This window comes from Oncorhynchus masou, chromosome 27, assembly GCF_036934945.1.
Source record: "Oncorhynchus masou masou isolate Uvic2021 chromosome 27, UVic_Omas_1.1, whole genome shotgun sequence".
Lineage (NCBI taxonomy): Eukaryota > Metazoa > Chordata > Actinopteri > Salmoniformes > Salmonidae > Oncorhynchus > Oncorhynchus masou.
In genome coordinates, this window is record NC_088238.1 from 29,361,860 (window position 1) to 29,388,944 (window position 27,085).

The 27,085-nt window shown below is 43.8% G+C and overlaps 1 protein-coding gene and 1 pseudogene across 6 annotated transcripts in view; both read left to right on the top strand.

Moving 5' to 3' along the window:
• The window catches only part of LOC135515964 (pleckstrin homology domain-containing family A member 5-like), a 146,134-nt gene that overhangs the window by 99,497 nt on the left and 19,552 nt on the right, over nt 1–27,085 (top strand). For 5 of the 6 annotated variants that reach the window (XR_010451883.1, XM_064939864.1, XM_064939865.1 and 2 more), the window contains exons 5-11: nt 708–857; nt 3,691–3,832; nt 6,864–6,968; nt 11,511–11,583; nt 14,019–14,119; nt 15,464–15,579; nt 16,865–17,938. Coding sequence is in view for 5 of the 6 variants with exons in the window: in XM_064939864.1 (XP_064795936.1) it covers nt 708–857; nt 3,691–3,832; nt 6,864–6,968; nt 11,511–11,583; nt 14,019–14,119; nt 15,464–15,579; nt 16,865–17,938 (1,761 nt within the window). In the remaining variant the exon portion in view is untranslated. The remainder of the gene's footprint in view (nt 1–707; nt 858–3,690; nt 3,833–6,863; nt 6,969–11,510; nt 11,584–14,018; nt 14,120–15,463; nt 15,580–16,864; nt 17,939–27,085) is intronic. The other variant, XM_064939867.1, reaches the window with a different exon arrangement.
• LOC135515965 (toll-like receptor 13) lies at nt 24,172–25,527 on the top strand (annotated as a pseudogene).

Here is a 27,085-nt window from a genome sequence, read left to right on the forward strand (position 1 = left end):
TTCAGTATGTGTTAACTGTAAGTGGCTTTGGATAAAAGCATCTGCAAAATTACCATATTTTGATGGTATATTTGAATGCTGCCCGGCGTCCAGCTGTGCGCAAGCAAGGGAAGAAGCCCTAAAGCAAGGGGCTATGCAGGGGGCAGCCTTCATATGGCACAGGGAGAGAGAGACTGGTGGTAGAGAGTAGGAAGTAAGCAAGAAGGGACTGTCCTCCCAACAAACCCATCCCCTTAATTACAGTACAGAACTGCCAGTAGCCTAGAGGGAGACAGTCAATTAGCGCTAGGTAATGGGCTTATGTAACGGAAGCAGGCAGTGGTCCTCTGTAGTTCAGTTGGTAGAGCACGTCGCTTGCAACACCAGGATAGTGGGTTTGATTCCCGGGACCACCCGTACATAAAACAGTGTACGCATGACTAAGTTGCGTTGGATAAAAGTGTCTGCTAAATGGCATAAATGAATGCAATTGTAATGTTCTCTTCACAATGGATAGTCAGTGAAAAGCATTTACAGAATGTGTGGCCTAAGCCCATCCCTGAAGACTACAATTATAATTTAATTTAAGTTTGATGTGAATGTTTATTTGTTAAATGTCATGATTACATATTACATATTATTATGATTACATATTACATATTAGTTAGATTGTTTGATATTATTCTTTAATTCAGTTAATTTTGTTTCCTTCCCTTTTTGTTTTCTAGCGTGACTTCTGCAAAGCTTGTCCACCCCGTTACAGATCCTGGTACAATCAACCCTGTTACGGTCAACCCTGTTACGGTCAACCCTGTTACGGTCAACCCTGTTACGGCCAACCCTGTTACAGACCCTATTACAGACCCTGTATCAAACAGGTAATATAGTATACATAGCTATGGGCTGGATGGATTCTTTGCTCTACCTAGCCTCTTCATCTGTCTCTTTGGAAGTCCTGCCTCTGTCTCTCTCATTAAGTCAGTCCTACCACTAACCGTATGCAGCGTCTGCCGTGTGTTGGATTGCCTGAAATCCTGCTCTGCATTGCTAACGCTAAGACATGCACGATTTATTTGTGCCATCCGATTTGTCTAAGTATATTTAATAGATAAAATGACGCTTTGCTCCCATCATGAAACTACTATAGCTTGTGTATGTGTGTGATCGCAACGGATAAAATACATTCGGTCTCCAAGCCTGAATCAAATTATATAATTGTTCCTCGCAATGGGGTCTACCATTTACCTCTGTCCATTTTGATTCTCCAGACAGAAACTCGTATTAGAAAGGAAACCAATGCTTTTTGAGCCCAGGTCTTTCGGACAGTAACAAACTGCCCCAGTATCTCACAACACAACCACGTCACAATTACAATGCAGCTTTAAGAAATACTTCTTGTGCTTCACTTCTAAGGCATGTTCTGTAACCTTTATCTTCCTCTTCCTCTCCTATCCTTCCTGCTGACATACTAACACACACAGGGGCCATTGATCATGAGGAAGAGGCTGTGTGATCTGGGAGGATCTAGGAGCCTGGCTGTGTGGGTTGACAGCACTTCTCAGAGAGGTCATACACCAGTTTATTGCTAGGGATTTCTGCCAGCAGCAGCAACAGAGAGGGTGTGGGCGGGAGAAGGAGGGGAAGGTGGAGCCATACAGATGACGGGACCTGGGTGAGATAGAGGGTGAAAAAGAGAAGCATTATTTGGGCGAGAGAGGAACAAAGAGATCTATAGAAAGGGAAAAAAGAGAGAGAGAAAAGTGACAGAGAGTGAATGGCCTATAGAAAGACTGTATGATCTAAGCACGATTTGCATGAGTCACTCTTCAGTTCTATTGATGATGTCATCGGGACTGATGTCATCCATTGCCCCGCAATTCACAGACCTATTCACTGGACCTGCCTCTGACGCACCTGGACATGCTTGAAATGCGCACACACACAATTTAATGCTGGGAAGCCTTGATTGGAGACGAGCGTTGGAGTTGGAGACTTTTCAGCCTCAGCTGAGAGGAGTGTCATTTAATATCTGCCAATATCCCTCAATCTCTCTCAAATGCTTGAATTAACTCGTGATCATTTGTGCGGCTTGGACGGTCACGCGCGGTTCACCAGCCCACAGCAACATAATTTGACAAGCATTTAAGGAACGTAAAGCCACAATGGAGGTTGATCCAGTGAAATGGGCTGCGAAGACAATTGTCCACTGAAGATAATTACGTCTATATATCTATCTGGCAATTCACTATAAATAGGTTTTTAATGTTGATATACACTGAGTGTACAAAACATTAGGAACACCTGCTCTTTCCATGCCCATAGACTGACCAGGGGAGGAGATGGGTTAAAGAAGGATTTTTAAGCCTTGAGACAGTGTAGACATGTGTAGCGTATGTATACCATTCAGAGCGTGAATGGGCAATGCGAAAGGGGGTGCAGTGTTAGGAAGGTGTTCCTAATGTTTTGAACACTCTGTGTATTGTTAAGAATGTCTGTGTCATTGTGTGTAAGCGAACAGCAGTCATTGCTATCATATTTGAGGCCTGGCCTTTGTGTTTTTGCACACCAAGCTGAACCGATGTGTGTCTGTGAAGTAACCTTGCCACTACGTTCACATGTCTAAGTCACATTGACATACCTGTCATAACAATCCTGTTATAACCTCCTGCCCTGTCTGACCAGTCCTGCAACATCCCTGCATGCAAGCGTCATACACATGATCCAATCACATCACAGGCTCTGTGACGGACAAACAGGCTGACCTGTTTATATGGCGTGTTGGAGAGGAGAGGTGAAGATTACAGTAGAGGAGGGGAATGGGGTAAGCGGAAATGTAGGATAATATTTGTCATACTTTAGGGGATGATAGGTGAGGGGAGAGGATGGTCAAGTGGATCTTCATACCTTATCTGTTACCAGAGCTGAAATCAGAGGTGTACACTCATGTACAGGGTGTTTGTTCCTGTGAGGTGGGGACCTAAAAATCCAGCTTTATTATCTCCCAGACAGACCGATACAGATATTCTCTCTACCCCCCTCCACGCTCCAGATACTGTCATTTACCCACACAGTCACGTCAGCACTCCCCTTGGAACCACAGAATATAGGCCACTGCTCAGAGACAATACTGATCTGAATACAACTCTAGATGTCGCCACTGCAAATAGGAGGATTTATAGGCAAGTTTAGCTTATTTTTTTGCTACCATTGTTATAAGCGTTAAAGCCTTTGGTGCTGGGTAGTTTAGCCTAGGGGACCTTGAACTTTGCTGTATTTGGATTGGTAGGCCATTTAGTTTTGTCAGGCAAGGTTGGCAGGCGATTTAAAGTGGTCTGACTTGGAGGAATATATCAGAGGTGACACAGTGAGTAACTGGTTTGATTTATGGGGCCTGCCTCTCTATTTTTTTTGCATCCTCTCTCGCTCTCTCTCTCCTCTTTCTCTAACGGCAGGGTTTGGCTCTAACAGAGACGGGCTCTCATTGTGGTTGCAGTTTAAACTGGCGAACCGATAGAGCTAGACCGACTGGCCGGCAGGCAGCTCATTCGCAGAGCAATCAGTGTCACACACAGCTGCACCGCGCCGCCTCTTAACCCGCCCATTAATCCCACAGGTTGAAGTTGAGTCCGAGCCTCATTTGTGTAGTCTTCATGTCGCTTTTCTCATTTTCTACTGCATTTCTCTCTTTCTCTTTCTCTCCTCCCCCCCCAGGCCAAAGGCTCCAGAGCAGGCTCCATCAGAGGAGAGTGACAGAGTGAAGAAGGAGCGCCCGATGAGCACCATGAGCGAGGCGTCTAACTTCACAGGAGGGTCAGACTACAGCACCTACCCTGGCAGCAGCCCCGCCACACGGGTGAGTGCTCCACGTCGGCCTGTACACCCTACCCCTAACAGACCACTAGACCCACTCCCTATATCTGAGAGGATTTGTTGGTGGTTCCTAAAGAGCACATGGACGCCACTGTAACGGACGTCATGCAACTGTGATGCATGTACAAGGACCGGGTGGGATTAATGTACTGTGTCAAGAGTGACTTGGCTAATAGGGTCCTGTGAGAGGGGAGATAGAGGTCCCAGTTCTGGGATGTTAAGGGGAGTCTGGTGGGGTCAGTGATCTCTCCCATTTTCTCCATAAAGTCAATGTTGCGAGAGCTGTATTAGTCCACCGAGAGTATCAAAACAGGGACTCTACATGAGATAATATGTGCTGGATTGTCCCAGGCCTGTCACAGATAGTTACAATTCTAGAATGGTCACCAAGTGATTTTATTGTACAGCGTGTCAGTTTATAAATGCTTAATAGACTAGTGTATAAATATGCACGCTTTATACAAATGAAAAGCATGCTTTCATGAATTAATTATGTTTTACTTGGGCTTACACTGACTAAAAGTGTGGCTTGGTGGCATGTATTTATTAATGAGCCATAATTATTGATGAGTTACCATAGAGCCCTACAGTGGAGGTGTCATAATACCCTTAATAAAATCTAGCGGTCAAACAAGGAAATGGTTCCAATTATTTCTCCACCATTCATTTTTCCCATAGGGGATTTTAGTAACACTTAAAATAAGGGCTGTATTTCCTATAGGCTTACCCTGGTGTGACATTTTGATAACCATGGAAATCTCTCTCGGACAAGATGACTTTAAGCAATATATTCGCCTGGATTAACACCCCCCCCCCCCCCCACACACACACCCCCAAAAACAAAATGTAATGCTAATTGGCTGCTAATGCGGCTATCATAAAGACCTAAAAATACCGTGATGATCTGGATTGAAACTATTTCCCTGTTTGGCTGCTAAGTTTTATGGGTATTATTAAATACTGTGGAACTCTATTGTGGGTCAAGCTATTGTACCACTATGCTCAAGAAGGTTCTGCAATGCTGTAAATTAGTCTCTCTCTTGCTCTCTCTTTCTCTCTCTCTCTGTATCGGTCTCTCGCTCTCCCTCTCTCAGTAAAGATGGTCTTGTAGAATGGGCTAGTTTAATGAGGTGAATACTGTACCTTTTCCTTCTGTTGCTTTTTCACTTTGTTTGTTTATTAACACCAAAGAGCCAAATGCAGGTTAACGGTCTTCACTTATATTTACTAACGGAGGATGATCATTTGAATGAATTTGTAACTCTCCTCCTCTAATTATGCATCTTCAGAAATATGTTTGTGTGTGTGTATATATATATGTATATATACTGAACAAAAATGAAAACGCAATAATTTAAACTATTTTACTGAGTTACAGTTCCTAGAAGGAAATAAGTCAATTGAAATAAATTCATTAGGCCCTAATCTATGGATTTTACATGACTGGGCAGGGGCGCAGCCATGGGTGGGTCTGGAAGGGCATAGGCCCACCCACTTGGGAGCCAGGCCCAGCCAATCAGAGTGAGTTTTTCCCTACAAAAGGGCTTTATTACAAAAATACTTCAGGTTCATCAGTTGTCTGGGTGGCTGGTCTCAGACAATCCCACAGGTGAAGAAGCTGGATATGGAGGTCCTGGGCTGGCGTGGTTACACGTGGTCTGCAGTTGTGAGGCCGGTTGGACGTACTGCCGAATACTCTAAAACAGGGGTGGGCAACTCCAGTCCTCGAGGGCCTGATTGGTGTCACAGTTTTGCCCCAGCTAACACGTTTATATTTTTGTTCAGTGTATATATACAGCGCCATGAACAAGTATATGTCCACCTTTCTGATTTTCTGTTTTGTCATTTATTTTATATACTGAATGTTATCAGATCTTCAACTAAAACCTAATATTAGACGAAGGGCACCGGAGTTTACAAACAACCAAAAATTGTATACTCATTTTATTTATTCAATTAACAAAGTTATGCAACACTGATTCCCCTGAGTTAAAAAAGTAAAAGCCCCCTTACACTCAATAACTGGTTGTGCCATCTTTAGATGCAATGACTGCAAACCAAATGCTTTTTGAAGTTTTTGATCAGTCTCTCTCATCGCTGTGGGTGAATTTTAGCCCACTCTTGCATGCAGAACTGCTTTAACTCCGCGACATTTGTGGGTTTTCAAGTCCTGCCACAACATCGCAATTGGGATTAAGTCTGGAATTTGACTAAGCCATTACAACACTTCAAATGTGTTGCTTTACTGTGGAATGCATTTTGGTTTTCGCCAGTCATAACAGGACCCATCTTATACAAAAAGTTGATTCAAGTTTGCCACAAAGCAACTGGAAGACTCTTGGAAGAATGTTCTATGGACAGATGTCCCATTATGCCTGGCGAAAACCAAACACTGCATTCCCACAGTAAGAACCATGGCGGTGGTAGTGTGATGGTTTGGGGATGCTGTGAACTGAAGCTGAAGGGCAGCTGGGTCATGCAACAAGACAATGATCCAAAACACACAATGAAGCCCACATGAAAATGGCTAAAACAAATTAGAAGTTTTGGAATGGCCTAGTCATGACCTAATCCCAATTGAAATGATGTGGCAGGACTTGATACAAGCAGTTCATGCTTGAAACCCCACAAGTGTTGCTGAGTTCAAGAAGTTCTACAAAAATTCCTCCACAGCGATGTGAGAGACTGATCAACAATTACAGGAAGCATTTGCTTGCAGTCATTGCAGCTGAGGTGGCACAACCAGTTATTGAGTATAAGGGGGCAATTACTTTTTCATACAGGGGAATTAGGTGTTGCACTTTGTTCATTAAATAAAATAAGTATACTTTTTGTTGTTGTAAACAATGCTTCCCTTTATCTAATATTAGGTTTTGGTTGAAGATCTGATAACATTCAGTATCAAAAATATTGAAAAAAATAAAATCAGAAGGGTGGAAAGTACTTTTTCACAGCTCTGTATATACATGTTTTTACATACAGTATACTGACAGTTTGTCCATTTACATTTTCAGCCTTCGAGATCTTACAAAAAGGTCCACAACTTTGGCAAGAGGTCCAACTCTATTAAGAGGAACCCCAATGCCCCGGCGGTCAAGAGCAACTGGCTTTACAAACAGGTATTGGAAAGTTTGTACATCGTTTGTAGTTCCCAGTATAGAAGAACTTGACTAAATTACTTAATTGCAATTTACTCTCAAAATAGTCTAGAGAATTGCAGAACCTGTGCAAATCAAATGGCTGATTGCAGTATGTATAATGATGAGTGGGTGTTGGTGGAAGTGTGCAGCCGACACAGTCTTCCTCAGTGGGTTGATGAGAGTCTGTGTGACAGGGCTTTGTTTGGATAGCCACCTGCGCACACACACACACACACACACGTGTAAAATCAATTCTAAAATTGATTAAATTGTTATTTTTCCTCATAAATCTACACACAATACCCCATAATGACAAAGAAAAAAAAGCAGAAATATCACATTTACTTAGTACTTTGTTGAATCACCTATGGCGGAGATTACAGCATAGAGTCTTCTTGGGGATGATGCTACAAGCTTGGCACACCAGTATTTGCGGAGTTTCTCCCATTCTCTGCAAATCCTCTCAAGCTCTGTCAGGTTGGATGTGTACCGTTTCTGCACCGTCGGGATGGTGCCAGTTTGGTGCCAGGTTTCCTCCATATGTAACGCTTGGTATTCAGGACAAAGAGTTCAATCTTGGTTTCATCAGACCAGAGAATCTTGTTTCTCGTGATCTGAGAGTCTTTAGATGCCTTTTGGCAAAATCTGTCATGTGCCTTTTACTGAGGAGTGGCTTCTGTCTAGCCACTCTACCATAAAGGCTTCATTGGTAACGTGCTGCAGAGATGGTTGTCCTTCTGGAATGTTCTCCCATCTCCACAGAGGAACTCTAGAGCTCTGTTAGAATGACCATCAGGTTCTTGGTCACCTCCCTGACCATGGCCCTTCTCCCCCGATTGCTCAGTTTGACCGGGCAGCAAGCTCTAGGAAGAGTCTTGGTGGTTCCAAACTTCTTCCATTTAAGAATGATGGAGGGCACTGTATTCTTGGGGACCTTCAATGCTGCAGATATTGTGGGACCTTATATAGAAAGGTGTGTGTGCCTTTCTAAATCATGTCCAATCAATTTAATGTACAACGGGTAGATTCCAATCAAGCTGTAGAAACATCTCTCGATGATAAATGGAAACAGGATTCACCTGAGCTCAATTTCGAGTCATGGCAAAGGGTCTGAATACGTATGTAAATAAGGTATTTCTGTTTTCAATTTGTAGTTATGGAGTATTGTGTGTAGATTGCAGAGGATTTGTATTTAATCAGTTTTAGAATAAGGCTGTAACGTAACAAAATGTGGAAAATGTTTGAATACTTTCCGAGGGCACTGTAGCTACATACATACACACTGCTGTTCAAAAGTTTGGGTTCACTTAGAAATGTCCTTGTTTTTGAAAGAAAAGCACATTTTTTTGTCCATTTAAAATAACATCAAATTGATCAGAAATACAGTGTAGACATTGTTAATGTTGTAAATGACTATTGTAGCTGGGAAAGGCAGATTTTGTTTTTAAATTGGAATGCCTACATGGGCTTACAGAGGCCCATTATCAGCATCCATCACTCCTGTGTTCCAATGGCACGTTGTGTTAGCTAATCTAAGTTTATGATTTTAAAAGTAATTGATCATTAGAAAACCCTTTTGCAATTATGTTAGCACAGCTGAAAACTGTTGCTCTGATTAAAGAAGCAATAAAACTGGCCTTCTTTTAGACTAGTTGAATAGAGAGGAGAATCAGCATTTGTGGGTTCAATTACAAGCTCAAAATGGCCATAAACAAAGCACTTACTTCTGAAACTCGTCAGGCTATGCTTGTTCTGAGAAATGAAGGCTATTCCATGCGAGAAATTGCCAAGAAACTGAAGATCTTGTTCAACGCTGTTTACTACTTCCTTCACAGTACAGCACAAACTGGCTCGAACAGAATAGAAAGAGGAGTGGGAGGCCCCGGGGCACAACTGAGCAAGAGGACAAGTACATTAGTGTCTAGTTTGAGAAACAGACACCTCACAAGTCCTCAACTGGCAGCTTCATTAAATGGTACCCGCAAAACACCAGTCTCAACAGTTTACAGTGAAGAGGCGACTCCGGGATGCTGGCCTTCGAGGCAGATTTACAAAGAAAAGGCCATATCTCTGACTGGCCAATAAAAATAAAATATTAAGATGGGCAAAAGAACACAGACACTGGACAGAGGAAGATTGGGAAAAAGTGTTATGGACAGACAAATCTAAGTTTGTGTGAGAATCACAAAGAAGAACATTTGTGAGACTCAGATGCTGGAGGAGTGCTTGACGCCATCTGTCAAGCATAGTGGAGGAAATGTGATGGTCTGGGGGTGCTTTGGTGGTGGTAAAGTGGGAGATGTGTACAGGGTAAAAGGGATCTTGAAGAAGAAAGGCTATCACTCCATTTTGCAACGCCATGCAATACCCTGTGGATGGCGCTTAAGTGGAGCCAATTTCCTCCTACAACAGGACAATGACCCAAAGCACAGCTCCAAACTATGCAAGAACTATTTAGGGAAGAAGCAGTCAGCTGGTATTCTGTCTACAATGGAGTGGCCAGCACAGTCACCCGATCTCAACCCTATTGAGCTGTTGTGGGAGCAGCTTGACCGTATGGTACGTAGGATATGCCCATCAAGCCAATCCAACTTGTGGGAGGTGCTTCAGGAAGCATGGGGTGAAATCTCTTCAGAGCACCTCAACAAATTGACAACTAAAATGCCAAAGGTCTGCAAGGCTGTAATTGCTGAAAATGGAGGATTCTTTGAAGGACACTATTATTTCAATTAAAAATCATTATTTATAACCTTGTCCATGTCTTGACTATATGTTCTATTCATTTTGTAACTCATTTCATGTATGTTTTCATGGAGAACAAGGACATTTCTAAGTGACCCCAAACGTTTTAATGGTAGTGTTCACAGAGACGGACGGACGGACATTCAAAGGGAACTTGACAATCTAAAATAGGTTTAATTACAGCTGCAATAATGGACACATGCCGATCTCTTCAGCAGCAGCGGTCAGCTGTGTAACATCACACATGCACGTCTGTTGGGGTTTTCAGTTATCTATCGAACAGGGACATCCTCATTCACATTCAGAAAGAGACACATTCACTTTGAATCTGTATTCCCAAACAGTGAATTTAAATCAGATTGGTTTGTGGGAGAGTTTGACCTCGTCTCTTGTTATCTGGCAATTGTATTCAATCTAAATGTTGATGCATCATTTTGTCATTCTCATTTAAATAGCCTGAGTCCTTTGTTTTAGTTAGTACTGATACGTTTGCCTGGTCCCTCAAGCAAAGTGACAACCATTCTTGATTGGATGCAACTTTCTCTCTTTCTCTCTCTGCCTCAATTAATCAGGTCACTTTACAGACTGGCTCGACCAACTTTGTGGTGGCTGAGCTATTTTGCTCATTGTCTTTCTACCTGTACAATGCAACTTGAGCATTTCCTCTCCCTCACCAAGCTCTGGCTGTGGGTCACTGTGTCTCAACTCCCTGGCACACACAACACACACACTCATTAAGAACAATCAACATTAGCATCACTCAGTTTCCAACTAGAGTTGAGCTGTTGTCAATAAACTTTCTCTTTTGCGCTTCCCTCTCTACCATGCTGAATTGCCCTTTCAAAGCTGCGTTGGTTCTCTCTCGCAAGACGTGCCTTTTCTCCTTCTCAAACCTGACAACCAAAGTCTTCTCTTAAAGGGGAAATATTTTATGGATGACAGGCTTTTCTTTTATGCCTTTGTACTCCTCCTCATGCATCAAAGGAAAGCTGCGTATGAAGACAAGAAAAACAACAAAATCGTCTTAGATTATTTATGTTATGAATAAAAAATAAAGGCAACATTAGAAGAGAAGCCGTTATTTTTACAGAGAAAAGACTGGCGCTTATTATCTAGAGACGAAAGCCAACTAAGGCACACAGCTATAAAAACAGAAAGGGGAACCTTGTCTGGGAGTTAAGAGATAAAAAGGGCCAATTTGCTTCAGTGGGAGGAGATAGCTGTGGTTAATGAAACCGTCTGGGATCAGAGGGACTGTGTACGTTGCTTCCTGAACTCCGTGACAGTCTTGGTGTTGGCCACTCGGATCCGGAGGGACAGCAGGGTGTGCAGGATTTGGTTCTAGCCTAGCTCTATTTATGCATTCAATTGAACATATCAAGCTAGGTCTAGATGAAAAGCAAGGGCAGCCTATAGGTATTCATGACCTGGATTGAGGAACACTGCTCTATACACTAGATCTGATAGCAAATGCTTGAATAGGGTCCTGTGTGGCTCAGTCGGTAGAGCATGGCGCTTGCAACGCCAAGCGTCGTGGGTTCGATTCCCGCTGGGGCCACCCATATGTAAAAGTAGTGGCCCCAGCCGACTTGTAAGTCGCTTTGGACAAAAGCGTCTGCTAAATGGGATATATTATTATTTATTATTAGATGGAAGCAATATGCCAGTTATTGTCGAAAGGCTCGCCTAGCTTATCCGAGGGCAAGGAACAGCCTCTACCAAATGTTTTGCTCTGTCTCAGTATCTGACTGATGTCTCCTGTCTTCGGTTCCCCTGTAGGACAGCACGGGGATGAAGCTATGGAAGAAGAGGTGGTTTGTGCTGTCTGACATGTGCCTGTTTTACTATAGAGGTGAGACACACACACACACACACACACACACACACACACACACACACACTCAAAGCGCAACACACGGTTAAAGTTTGAGTGTAATATATCATAGCTGGCATCATAGCTAGCAGTAAAACGCAAACGTATTTGCTCCGGATGTAGACATACCCCAGGTTTCAGAGAGTTTAATTTCCATAAATTGTTCAATTAAACGGTCCCGGAGTGCAATCAGCCAGCTCTTTCCTGACATGCCCAGAGGGGAATTTCCTGTATATTGGTAAACCAAGAGACGAGAGAAGAGTTCTTAAGAGTGTTGACGTGCTATGCTTTCTGATAACAACATCTAGCTCTCTCTCGCGCTCTTATCGTCTTCACTCACTTCATTTGAACTTAAGTGCTGTCTGTCGATGAGTTTTCAGAGGTAAGGTTTTGACTAGGAATTGTATCTATCTGAAGGCAGGAATGAGAGGTTGTTGGGGGAATATGAATGACCATCTCTGACTGATGGTTCTGCTATGGTCAGGATCTCTGTCGCAACAGAATGATCAAATCTAATCATACCATCACATAGCTTAAAGGTTAAGGTCGCCATGCTTCTTTGTAGAATCTAGTGAAAACCCCATTTTAAATCAAATGTTGTTCACAACCGGTATAGTAGACTGAACACAACCGGTATAGTAGACTTTTAACAGTGCAATGCTTGCTGACGAGCCCATTCCAAACAGTGCAGTTAAAAAACATTTGCTAAATAAAAAAAGGAAATAATAACAAAATAAAAATGTAACGAGGCTATAAAGGAGTACCGGTACCAAGTCCATGTGCTGGGGTACGAGGTAGGTCATTGAGCTAATACAGTATTTACGTATGGGTCGAGGTGCTGCTTTCACAAGGAGGAGGTGCTGTGTTTTCATTTCATCTTCTTGCTCTCTCTCCCTCTCCTCTCCCCCTCGCCTCTCAGTTAATAATGCAGCGGTAGAGAGAGCGGGGCAGACGCGGGGATGGAGAGCTGCAGGGAATTCTGCTGTACTTGCCTGTTTAAAGTAAACCCTGAAGCTGAGTTTGGGCTCTGTTGGTTTTGCTGCAGTCATGCTGCACTCTACAGATGGTGTGTTACAACACCGTGTAGGCATTATACAACCCAGCTGTACGGAACGCTCTGAGCAGCGGACAGATTGATTCCGTCATTGTTTACTTGTCTGTCTTTGATGCGGTAGCATCACTGTTGTATGCTATCACACTCAAGTTAGTGTGTTTGTTTACCAAGTTCCGCTGTTAGGATTAAATTTGACTGCGAAATTATAGATGTTTGGCAAAGCGGCCCGAGGAGAAACGGTTTTGTTGTTCTATCTGGTTTGGGTACCCTACTGTGTAACATGCTGGAAGCCCGGGATTTGGGGGTTCTTAGTGAAGAAAGAAAGTGAATATCCTGCCATGCTCAACCCTCCCTGCCATGCTCTGATAAACTCCAGCTTAAATGGTCCTATCTGAGACGGTTAACACACCCAGACCGAAGATAAAGGTTCCTACACAAAGGTTCTGACACATTTTTTTTTGTCTGATACATCCTGTGTCCTGTTAGCTGCTTACCTAGCCATCACACCCTGACCAAAGATAAAGGTGCCTACAAAGTTCTGACGCATTCTGTTTCTGGTACATCCTGTGTCCTGTTAGCTGCTTACCTAGCCATCACACCCTGACCAAAGATAAAGGTGCCTACAAAGTTCTGACGCATTCTGTTTCCGATACATCCTGTGTCCTGTTAGCTGCTTACCTAGCCATCACACCCTGACCAAAGATAAAGGTGCCTACAAAGTTCTGACGCATTCTGTTTCCGATACATCCTGTGTCCTGTTAGCTGCTTACCTAGCCATCACACCCTGACCAAAGATAAAGGTGCCTACAAAGTTCTGCCGCATTCTGTTTCCGATACATCCTGTGTCCTGTTAGCTGCTTACCTAGCCATCACACCCTGACCAAAGATAAAGGTGCCTACAAAGTTCTGACGCATTCTGTTTCCGATACATCCTGTGTCCTGTTAGCTGCTTACCTAGCCATCACACCCTGACCAAAGATAAAGGTGCCTACAAAGTTCTGACGCATGCTGTTTCCGATACATCCTGTGTCCTGTTAGCTGCTTACCTAGCCATCACACCCTGACCAAAGATAAAGGTGCCTACAAAGTTCTGACGCATGCTGTTTCCAGTACATCCTGTGTCCTGTTAGCTGCTTACCTAGCCATCACACCCTGACCAAAGATAAAGGTGCCTACAAAGTTCTGACGCATTCTGTTTCCGGTACATCCAGTGTCCACTGTCCTATTAGAATGCTGATAGTTCCCCTCCTCTGATCTCTCCCGGCTTTCCTCCACCAGATGGACCACAATGCACTATTCCAAAGCCTGTGTCGACATTCTAAACCATATATGACGATTCTTCTCGCCCTCTGTCCCGCAGATGAGAAGGAGGAGGGCATCCTGGGTAGTATCCTGCTGCCCAGCTTCCACATCTCCATGCTGTCTGTCGACGACCACATCAGCAGGAAATACGCCTTCAAGGTCAGTATTGTACGCACACACAGACAAAGCCCCATAAAGGATGCCATGCTTCCACGCGTGGACATCCGATGTGGTTGCAAATCTACAATCCGTAACTCCCTCCATCGGACTGGATTGTATAATGTGTGGATGTCTGTATAGAAACTCACTTGATTTTGTGATCGTAGGCTACGCGGAAGCACGTCTTCCCGCTGTATACCACAGCAGAGTTGATGCTTTTGTAGTGAGTTATTGTAGTGCAATGTATCAACAGCCATTGATAGACAATCCAGTAGGGGTAGGAAGCTATGGTGAGCTTCAATTGGTCACTCGCGTCACGCTATCATGGAGGATTTGAATAGAGTTCAGCTTTAGTCCCGCCCTGTTCAGCTCCCTCGCCCACGCTCGCATCGCTCAACGGTCCCTCGCCCACTGCGCTTCTCTCTTTCCTTCCATTGAAAGTGAATGGCGTCCGATGTTTCACCGCACAAAGTGTAAACACACTGTAACACACAGGCCTGTCTTCGCTTTTGGTCTTTCCTTTCAGAGAATCTCTGAAAATGCGTTTGTATACGGAGAGTTTTTTGTGCGTAGATCCATGATAAACTCAATAGATTTCCTTGTCTCAATATGCAAGAGGGTGATAGGAGCAAGATGGGCAGAGAGAGAAGATAAAGAAAAGTATACACAGAAAGACAGACACTGCTATATTCACCTTTTTGAGCATGTTAGCCTCACATACCGTTTCACACATGTCACCACTGTAAACACTGATTCACTCCTACACATTGACACTGTTTATAACACAGTAACAAGCCCATCCATTCTCTACTCCCCCACATCCCCTACTATCTGTCCTCGCCTCTGCTGTGTGTTAGGGTGTGTCACAAAGGGCACCCTATTCCTGATATAGTACACTACCCCTGGTCTGAAGTAGTGCACGAAAAAGGGAATGGGGTGCCAATTGGGACACTGACTTAGTGCCAGCCTCTGCCTCTGCAGCAGGAAACAAGAGTAGCACTCAGCTTGGAGTGTCTCCCTGTCGCTCATATTTATGGTCCTAAGCCTGCTTAGCAGGTAATTAAAGTTAGCTACACAGCCTTGGAGCGGTAGGGATGCACACCCACATTCACGCTCCAACACACAGGCGTGTGTGCACAGACAGACTGACGAACACATGCACGCACACACCTCTTCCAAAGAAGGTGATGTAACATTCCCTGCAGTCTTGCCAAGGTCACCCACTTACCTACCTCACACTCCTCTGTCTTAGGAACTCTCCCTCACTCCCGCCCTTTCTCTCTCTCTCTCTCTCTCTGTCTCTCTGTCTCTCTGTCTCTGTCTGTGTGTGTGTGTGCGTGCTAGGCGACCCACTCCAACATGAGGACCTACTACTTCTGCACAGACACGGCCAAAGACATGGAGTCCTGGATGAAAGTGATGACGGACGCAGCCCTGGTCCACACAGAGCCAATCAGAAGGTGGGTAAACCCAGATTGAACTGCCCAGCAGCCAGCCAGCCTTGATTGCCTGACCTATGGCAATGAAAGCGACCAGCTGAACCGTGCAATCTTTTGTTTTGTAAGCAAACGGACGGCCGTGAGAGCCTGCGGTATTTCTTGCAGAAGTGAGAAATCGCATCAGTTTAGAAGACAATTACCAGATGTTGTGTTGAAGATGCATAGCTTGTAATGAGAAGCTATAGCTTTAGGGCTATACAGCACAGCACTGGTATCCATCCTCACTGCCTCCAGTTAAACTTTCACGTCAGAGGCAACTGCACTTCACACGCCGTTGGTAATTGCAGTGTTTTAGCCATGAGCTGTCCGTGAAGGCTTTTCGACATGGGCATACAGTGCTTTATACACTGGAGAGACTCAGATGGATAGTAACACCTACTCTCCACAGTCCTGTAAGTACAGCGCGCTAGCAGTCCCAGCTTCGTCATTGTGGCGTGATGCAGGCCGTGTGCGGAGGTTTGTTTGTATGTCTGCATACTGCACTTCAGCACTGCTCTCATCTTAAAGGGATGGCGTGGGGCACAAACCCGCACTCAGGCCACATCATGCTTTAATTACACAGAACTACTGTGTCTGGAAACACCACAGCCAAAGTCTGGCAATAGAAATTGGACATACTGCCGTTTACGGTACCTTTACCTCACTGAGAAATACTAGGAAAACCCCAGGTAGAAATACATCAAGTACCATTAGATTAGCAGTCCCAAGTGGCTGTCACTGTGACTTGTCCCTGAGTGCAGTAGGTGGTAAAAGACTGTGGCTAGCCTAGAATTGAGCTATTTCCCTCTGGAGTACCAGACCTGTTAATGGCCTTTCTGCAACAGACTGAAAGGTTGCAGCAGTGGATGGCTGCTCAGTCAAAGTAGCCACGTCTCACTGTGCCCTCGAAGTGCTGTGGGCGGACAGTGATGTTTTCAACACCTCTCACTTCTCTTCCTCTGTGGTCCTCCTTGGCAGTCATATAGTCAGGCAGGTTGGAGGAGAGGTGGCAGTAGAGCCTGGCGCCTGACACCCACACAGCAAGAGTCCATTGTTGGAATGTGGAAATGTGTTTTTCGGTGAACCTGGCTAGTAATGGCTTATTGGTGTGTATTTATTGTCATCTTTTCATCAGTCATCTGTCTTTTTTCTTTCTCTTACCGTTTCCAATCCCTCTCTTGTTCTCTCCCTCCTTTTCTCTCGTCCATCACTCTCTCTCCCTCACTTCTCTCTCTTCCTCCTCTCTCTTTCTCTCTCTCTCTCCCAGACTGGATAAGTTGAAGGTGGACCGCTGCTGTCCCCAGGAGGTGAACAACATCCTGAACCACAACCGGGTCCTGACCAGGCCAGAGATCCAGAACAACGAGAGGAACCGTGAGCCGCACCAGCCCTCCCTCACCCGCAGCATGGACCGCACGGACGGGGACAGGAAGCACAACACCCTCCAGAGAGAGAGGGAACGCTACACGCTGCAGAGAGACGGCGAGAGATACTCCCTCCAGAAAGACGGGGTGAGCTACACGCTGCAGAGAGACGGAGAGAGGTACCTGTTGCAGAAAGACGGAGAGCGGTACGCCCTGCAAAAAGACGGGGAGCGGTATTCCTTGCAGAAAGACGGAGGCGAACGATGTGCTGTGCAGAAAGATGTTCCGATGGAGAAGTACGCACCTCAGAAAGACGGGGAGAAGTACTTGGTACAGAAAGATGGAGAGAGATATGCACTGCAAAAAGGAGAGCGATACACCCTCCAGAAAGATGGACAGAAATACAACCTCCAGAAAGGGGTGGAGAGACAAACGTCTATGACTGAGAAAGATCGGTCAGATCGTTATGGGACCCTTGATGAAAGGCAGAAGTATAAAACCCTACGGGAAGGAAGTAAGTGTGGTACCCTGAGGGATGGAGATAAGTATGGGACGCTCGATAAGTATGGTACCCTTAGGGAAGTGGATAAGTATGGAACCCTCCGTGAAGGGAACAAGTATGGATTCCAGAGGGATGGTAGTGCTGAGAGGCCTCTGACTAAAATCAACAGCATCAAACTCCAACCAGCCCAGGCAGCAGCCATCGCAGCAGCAGTTACAGCCTCCCGCCAGGTACAGGCCTCCCAGCACATGGCCCCACCACAGGTCAACGGCTCTGGGGAGCGGGCTGGGGACCACAGCCCAGGGGAGGTGGTAGGCACCCTGGGGAGAGGAGCAGGAAAGGCCCAGGACCCGCCTCCGAACCAGAACCAGCAGGCCCAGGAGCCAGAGAAGAGTCTGACCAGAACCAACTCCATGAGGCAGCTGGAGAACTGGGTTAGGACCCAGAGGACACAAGAGGATGACGATACCAGGAGGTAAGGGTGTGTGTGTGTGTTTCTGTCTGCGTGGGTGTTTTGGGCTGGTGTGTGTGTGGGTTGGTGGGTTGCGTTTCTGTGTGTGTGTCTGTATGTCCGTATTGGTCTGCACGTACCAATGCCTCTCTGAAATCTGTTACTGTTCTCTCAGATAGTAAAAACCACCACCTGTGTGTCTGCAGTGCAATCTGTCAGTGAGTCAGCCAGCCATCTAGACGTGAACTTGTCTCTAAGAGCACCGGGCGGCCAGAGACAGAGAAATAAAAAAACAACCACATCCTCTTAGCCTGTGGCTATATCTCCCAGACCTCTTTATCTTTACCATATCCCTCTCGCTCTCTCCTTCCTTCCTTCCTTCCTCTCTCTCTCTCTCTCTCTCTCTCTCTCTCTCTTTCTCTTTCTCTTTCTCTTTCACTGTCTCTGCTCAGTGCTCTATAGCATCCCTGGCCTGTGCTTGCCGGCGAGAGCTGAAAGCTTTTCATGTCCCCGCTGTATGTCGCTGTCAGGGATCATACACTCATTTTGCTGGGCTTGTTTGAGAACAGGAGCGAGGGAATGTTTTCTCCCCGTCTCTTTTACTCTCCTCCGCCCATTCCTTTAGATGAATAAGTTATGGACCTGTGCCCCTGTTACCAGTAGAGCACCGCTCAATGCCTCCTACTGCAACATCTTCAGTCCTCTAGAACAGTCCAGGGAATAGGAGGGACACTTCCTGATGACATGTTTTTTTTTGGCTGTGTCTCAAATGGCACCCTCTGTAGTGCCCTCCTTTTGACCAGGGCCAAAAGGACTCTGGTCAAAAGTAGTGCTCCGACATAGGGTTGCCATTTGGGACGTGTAAATACCGATTCCCTCTCTGTGTTATCCCAACAATCAGGTGTTCTCACATTTCCAATTCCCTTTGACGGAGATAGTGTGTACATAGCCATAGCAGCGCAAGGCAAACGCTCAGGTCCCAAGCTTCTATTTGAACTGTGGGCAACAGGGTGAGATATTAGAACTGTTATACTGTGGAATATAGGTCAATGAAATCCATATGCATTGCACCTAGTACAGGACTTTATTATTATGTATTTGAAGATGGCTGTCCACCAAAGGTAATGGCTATAGCTCACTGGGCTCTACGGAAGACCGTATGTGCCTGTGTTTGTCGATCATAAGCTATGGATGCATACTTTATTCCCCTGTGCCTGTATGACATTGGCTATTGGCTTGTGTTTGAGGTTCTATCCTCTATACCACTGAGCTCACTCTGTCCCTCCTCTCTGGCTGTGAATCTACTGTACTACGCCCATATTAGGAGCCCAGATATTCAGCCTGCAGCCTCTACTATGGCCTAGTCTCAGAGCCAGCGAGAATACAGATTAGAGCCAGCGCCCTACTTTCCCTTTTCCCTCTCTACCATCCATTAAACTGCATTTGTTTATGGCAATTAAGCCTCTGAAAAGAGGAAGGACTCGGAGGAACTGATGCTAAACAGCACAAACAATGGACTGGTTCAATTGAGCCCCCTGTTCGTTTTAATGTCCCCTGTCCCTTTTAGCGTGCTGTTGTAATGCCAAATGGACTCTTACCATGCAGTTGTAGTAGGCTTATATACTGTCAGACACTTCTGTCTCATTCTCAAGGGGATATGCTCTTATTTATCATATACAGGCTAGTTTCTGGACACGATTTTGAGACTTCATAAAGGCCGTTGGTGTCTTTGTCTGATACTTAGCCTCGTTAATAAGCTCAGAGTTACTCCAGTGGCATGTATATTGACTTGTTAGTTAGAAAGTACTGTACCTTCGGCGAATCAGTGACTCATATAAACACTCGTAGCCAATCACTTCTTCCTGGAATGAGGTCATGCCCTATCCATGCCCCTCCTCTCCTGATAAAGACCTGAGTGTGTCTGTGATATGGTAATGATATGGTAATGACCCAGACGTTAATTGTGTCTCCCAGGTATGTAAAGGAAAAGCAAAGCAAAAGCGTAGACTTATTAGAATAATGCTTTAATTAGATAAAGACACAGGTAATTAGCAGCGGCAGATAGCCTAGTGGTTAAGAGCATTGAGCCAGTAACCTAAAGGTCGCTGGTTCGTTTCCCTGTGCGGACTAGGTGAAAAATCAGTCGATGTGCCCTTGAGCAGAGCACTTAACCCTAATTGCTCCTGTAAGTCACTTTGGGAAAGAGTGTCTGCTAAATTACTAAAATGTAAATGTAGATAATTTAATATTCTCAACCGGTGGTTAGAGCATGTTTTTCAAACCATGCAGGTCCAAAAATCGACTAAAATGTTAAGCATCTCCATTTCCCTATTTTTTTTAATGCTCATATTACATTATTTCTGCCTAACAAAAATACCTAATCTTTTGTGACAACAGTGGTGAACCACATGTAACTGTGACGGTCATTGATCTACAAGTCATTTTTGCACGCCAAACAACCCCCAGGGAAAATCAGTAGCCTAGTCAAACTGCACACTGTGCCCAGCTTCGCCAGGTAGGAGCTTCAGCTTGCAAATGCTAAATTGGCTTGCGTGATCTTTATTAGTTGAGTGACAACCTCTGTCATTTCCTAGTTTATTTATTCGCTGTTTAAAATATTGTAAAAGTAAACCGGAAACACAACTCTCATCTGGCTGTACCTGCATAACGGGGCTTACAATATATTGTATATTCACTATCGGCAATAGTTTTAAACAATCAGTGTATATGGTCATTTTTAGATATACAGGGTAAATCACTTTTGTGAGGCACACTTCAAGGCTGTACAGAGAGAAAATCACTAAGAACAGATTGTAGTGAAATCCCAAATTGTGCTGTATATTCATTGGCTATGTCATAGCTAATTTGTAAGCGATAAATATTGATGCATTACTAGCTTAAACAAATCTGCTAAAATTACAAGTTAATTAGAGGGTGATGGTGATTTCAGAACCCCTAGTTGGGGGAGAAAAAATATCGGCCCATAATCCGATAGTGGTAGTGGAGTGGTAGATGCGTAGTCTCCGTTATGGTTTAGCTCAGGGGCCAACATAGTACAAACGCGCACACTGTCTTGTATAATTAATCTTGTGGGGACACACAATTCAGTTCCATTCCACTAACCCTAACCTTAACCCAAAAACCCGTAGAAATAGCATTTGACCTTTTGGGGACTAACAAAATGTCCCCAGTTGGTCCAATTTTTTTTGTTTATTTGCTATTCTTGTGGGTACTTTAAGTTAGTGTGTGGATGTGAAACATGTCCACACACACACACACACACACACGTCAGCTCAGACAGATCCAGCTCAGAGAGTTCCAGCTCATGAGCTCCATCAACAGCAGATTTGAATTTAGACTGGAAATGAGTGCGTCTTGGCAACAAATGTTAGTGCAGCAAACCATATTGAATCACATCGATTCATTCTCTGATCAAAACTAATAGTTTCAAACTAAACGCATCACTTCTGTATTGTATCGGAGTACATGTATCTACCAGTGCTTTCGGAAAGCATTCAGACCCCTTGACTTTTTTCACATTTTGTTACGTTACAGCCTTATTCTAAAATTGATTAAATTGTTTTTTATTTCCCTCCTCAATCTACACACAATGACCCATAATGTCAAAGCAAAAACTTATTTTTTTGCAAATGTATAAAAAAATAAAAACTGACATGTTACATTTACATAAGTATTCAGACCATTTACTCAGTACTTTTTGAAGCACCTTTGGCAGCAATTACAGCATCGAGTCTTCTTGGGTATGACGCTACAAGCTTTGCACACCTGTATTTGGGAACGTGGCTGCACAGCTATTTTCAGGTCTCGCCAGAGATGTTCGATCAGGTTTATGTCCGGACTCTGGCTGGGCCACTCAAGGACATTTAGACTTGCCCCGAATCCACTCCTGTGTTGTCTTGGCTGCATGCTTATGGTTGTAGTCCTGTTGGAAGGTGAAACTTCGCCCCAATCTGCCGCCGTTCATCTATCCTGACTAGTCTCCCAGTCCCTGCTGCTGAAATACATTGCAACATCATGATGCTGCCACCATCATGCCTCACCGTAGGGATGGTGCCAGGTTTTCTCCAGACGTGACGCTTGGCATTCAAGAAAAAAATAGTTCAGTCTTGGTTTCATCACACCAGAGAATCTTGTTTCTGTTCCTAGGCCTTCATTGAATATAAGAATTTGTTCTTAACTGACTTGCCTAGTTAAATAAAGGTCAAATAAATATAAAATGATGATGACCACTGTGTTCTTAATTGCTGCAGACAATTTTTGGTACCTTTTCCCAGATCTGTGCCTCGACACAATCTTGTCTCGGAGCTTTAGGGACAATTTCTTTAGGGACAATTTCTTTTTCAGCTGTGGGACCTTCTATAGACTGGAATGTGCCTTTCCAAATCATGTCCAATCAATTGAATTTACTACCAGTGGATTCCAATCAATTTGTAGAAACATCTCAAGGATGATCAATGGAAACAGAATGCACCTGAGCTCAATTTTCAGTCTCATAGCAAATTGTCTGAATACTTATGTAAATAAGGTAATTCTATTTAAAATGTTTAATTAATTTCATACAATTTCTAAATAAGTACTTAAGTACTTTTCATTATGGAATATTCTGTGTAGATTGCTGAGGATTTGTATTTATTTCATCCATTTTCGAATAAGGCTGTAACGTAACAAAATGTGGAAAAAATCTATGGGTCTGAATACTTTCCGAAGGCACTGTAGGTATCGAATTTCCTTGAAATGGAAAGATGCACATCCCTATTGATTGGTCAACTCCCCCAGCCCTCTTGCAAGCATTAACATAATTTGTATCCTTTTGGGTTGCTGCAGTTAAGTGTTTTGGCACTTTGCCCACTGAGAGGGCAGTAAGAGAACTCAGTCAGTCACCAAAGATATGGGATAAAAGGCAGGAATTCAGTTGGTGAGGGATTAATATTGCACCATTCCTGTTAGACAGTAGAAATATGAAAATAAATAGTTAAAATGTAAAAAGGCTATAAAGCAAGAATTCTTACATTTGCTCAACCGGGCAATGTCAGTAAAAAGTATGGTGTATTAAAGCATTTTTTTATTCAAAATACTTGGTGAAAAATGTATTGAATTGATGACAACTTATTATATTAGGAAACATACATTGGCTTTAAACCACGTTTCATGACCCATGGGGACAATATTCGGACTTATGGTCGCCTATAAAATAATGCCAATAATAGTAATTGAAAATTGCACTTTTCTGTTTATCTCAAAATGTAGTCTGAATATGTGGAAAACATGGTGGAAGAACCTGGATCATTTGAAATATAAGAAGGGACATTGCATACTATAAACCACATGAAAACGCATTAATTTCAATGTAATTGAATATTCATGTTTGGACATACAAAATTAGCATAACACCAGTCCTCATTTTAACAATGCTTACCTACCTATAAGAGCTATCGAAGCAGACCTAAAGTAATTTTTGTAATATTGTTGAGATGATTAAAAATGCTGTTCAAATTACCATTCTATTATGGCATTGCTAGTAATAACTCTCTTTTGACTTCTCAACCTTCTGGTAGAGCGATGTAATTTCCCAAATAAACCTCGTTGTAAACAAAAAACTATTGGGAGTTATAAGAATTTAGGGTGATAATTTTTTCAATATGTTTTTCAAGAAGAGAGTTAAAGGGATTAAGATTAGCAATAATGACTGTGTAAAATAAATAATTCAAATACTTAGCTATAGTAGTATGCTCACAAAATTCGAAGTAATATTTTATTCTAATGCAATTTGCTCAGGGAAAGATTTTGTTTAACAAGTCAAATGTTTTTTTTCTCTCAAAGGTAGGGGTCAAAAATGATTGACAACCCTAAAGATTCTTGGAAATAAAATAGTCCAAAGTGTAGAATTTGGTCCCATATTTCTAGCACTGATATTTTAGTGATCTTCTGAAATCTATCATGTTCAAACATATCCTCGTGTCAGTTGTCTTTTCTGAAAGATTGTCTCTCACGTACGTGTCGAAGACGAGTGTTTCTGGGTTACTTGAACTATCCACAAAGAGAACCTGTAATAAAGCTGAATCTTGTCTTCAGTGACATTCTGAGTCAGCTGACTCATCTGTACATTAGTTCAGGTATGAGGCCAATGCAGTTGTGATGTTACTGCCAACAATCATCTAAACAGAGTCTCCAACTCAAAGGCCAGACAGTGTCATTTGAAGACTGTGACAGACCTTTCTTTCAGTCTGTAACCCATCTTGATGCTGAATAATTCCTTTGTGGATCTGAATTCATGGGAAAGTACTTCAGGTCTGTGGAGACATTTGTGTACAGGTCAAAGCTTTCAGCTAAAAGTGTGGACTTAACATCAATGAATCGGATGATTCACCTGAGGAAACTGACTCTAGTACAGGTGGATCCTTTAATACAGGGTTCTGCCGACATCATTTTTCACAACCTGACCAAACTGGAGGTTCTGAAACATTCAAACTGCAGGATTGAGTCTTTGGAGGGTAGTTTAACCAAAGACTTTGAATCCTTGAAAACATTATGTTAGCGTATCGAGAACATCACGTTATCTACAGCTTTACTGAAAGGCTCTCTAACCTAAAGTATTTGATACTTGACACATTACATATTTTTGCAGTTGTGACAATGCTTGGCTCATTGCATGGGCAAAGGGGTACAGGCCGGTTGAAGTGATCATGCTTAATCATGAAGTTATGTATAATTTAGAGGATTTGAAATGCTTGTCGGACAATGGGCTAGACCACACCTGACTTTGTCAAGTACACAGAAGCCAACTGCACAACAGAGGTGGGCTTTGTGCTCTTTGCTGCGACTGGCCTGGGAGTCCTATTCTAAATGCTGGTGGTCTTGGTCCATAACCTGGCCAGTCCTTACCTCCTCTACCACACCATCCTTGGCTGGCTGTCGGAGGCGATGAGATCAAACACCAAGGGATGCTTCCACTATGATGCGTTTGTCTCCTACAGTGGGAAGGATGCACACTTGGTGGTGGAGGAGCTGCTACCCAACCTGGAGCAGAGGGGTCCCCCTTTTCTGCACCTCTGTCTGCACAGCAGGGACTTCCAGCTGGAGAAGGACATTGTGGAGAACATCACAGACAGCCTCTACCGGAGCCGCCACACCCTCTGCCTGGTCAGTCGCCACTATCTGCACTGTAACTGGTGTTCCTTGGAGATGAAGCTGGTCACCTCCGGACTGCAGGTGGAACAAAGGGTCCCCCCCGCCGGCTGGCTGTCTCCCCACCACAGACTGTCTCGCCTGGTCAAGACTAGGACCTATCTGGACTGGCCCCAGGACCCCCATCAGCACCAGGAATTCTGGGACAGACTGTGGGTTAAACCGAAACCTCCGACTGAAGCCTGAGGGCTGAGTTTTATGTAGGACCTTCTGTTAATAAGGCTGAGACAAATAATGTTGGCAGATTTGAGATATTGCATTTGCAGTTAAAAGTCCTCCATACAAGGGCCTCCTGAGTGGCGCTGGGGTCTAAGGCACTGCATCGATCCCAGGCTGTGTCACAGCTGACCATGACCCATGATGCGGTGCACAATTGGCCCAGCATCATCCGGGTTAGGAGAGGGTTTGGCCGGCGGGGATTTCCTTGTCCCGTCGCGCTCTAGCGACTCCTTGTGGCGGGCAGGACACCTGCAAGCTGACTGCGGTCGCCAGCTGGACGGTGTTTCCTCTGACACAGTGGTGCGGCTGGCTTCCGGGTTAAGCAAGCAGTGTGTCAAGAAGCAGTGTAGCTTGGCAGGGTCGTGTTTCGGAGGATGCATTGCTCTCGACCTTCTCTTCCGATTCCGAAGGGGAGTTGCAGCGATGGGACAAGACTGTAACTACCAATTGGGCAGAAAAGGGGTTAAAAGTACAAAGTCCTCTGTACAAAACATCTACTGTTATTTGAGATTTGTTAGACAATTCTGATTTGTGTCTTTTAATGCTCTGTCTGGAGTGTAATATTTCTGCTTCATCTGAAATACTTAGAAATAAGCCCATTTTACTTTTTTACTTATCCAATTTTTATCAGATCCCTTTTAATTTTTGTTCAACACCTTATCACTAACACATGTCTTTGTATCTTTGTTGCTTAGAGGAACTGAAAAAGGATGCATCTGTGCTTTTGTACTATTTGTGTTGTATATCAGGGTAAAACCAATGTGACCATCTGACCATCTGCTGTATAATGCTTTGAATGACCATACATGAATGACCATGAACCAGTTATTTTAATTTCAACCGAGATCAGAGGTTTGTACATACATTTAGTTGCTAGTTGTTTAACAAATGTTGTTGTTTTTTTTGCTTGAGTGTTACCTGTATATTGTTTATCACGTATGTAATTTAACAATTTGTTAACTTATGGGTGTGGAGAGGTGTCCCCCTTTATGCCCAAATAAGTCATTTCTCCTCAATATTTGTGAGTTGGAGGGAACCTAATTGTATTGTATCATTTGATTATTGTACATGCTCTTGATAAAGGCATCCAGCCGACACGTGGGAAACTGGCTTTTGTTTCTGTTTAAAGGTCCAATGCTGCTGTTTTTATCTCAATATTAAATTATTTCTGGTCAACATTGAAGTACCTTAGCGTGATTGTTTTCAATTAAAATGGTCAAAAAGAGACAACAAAATAGTGTTTTGGCAAATAGCAATTTCTCAAGCAAGAATTGCTGATGTCACCAGGCAGGCAAAATTCCAGCCCACCAAAACAGGCTGAGATTTCAGGCAATTTTCTCAAACGGCTCTTACACTGAAAGGGCATTATCATCATTTTCACAAATTCACAGTATTGTTCCAACTTCATTGTGTGTAAATGTATATTAAACAGAGTTTTAAAGATATTCTAGAACGCCTCCATATTCCAGATTCTTATATCTGGCACATGCAGCACAGAACTGTCCTCTCATCAGACCAGTTTTCAGCAGCTTGCCTAGACCAGCAGTGCACTGACTATGGTAGGCCACAGAGTAGGCCTGACATGGCTGTTTAGCCTCCATTATTATGGTGTCTGATGGAGAGTACAGCCTTATCAGTACAAGCCACAGAGAAGCATCATCCCTCAAGCTAAAGGTTAGGTCTTCCCTGGGAGTAACCTTGCCTAAGACCTGAAGAATTATGTTAGCACCTTGAGGCTTGAGCTTT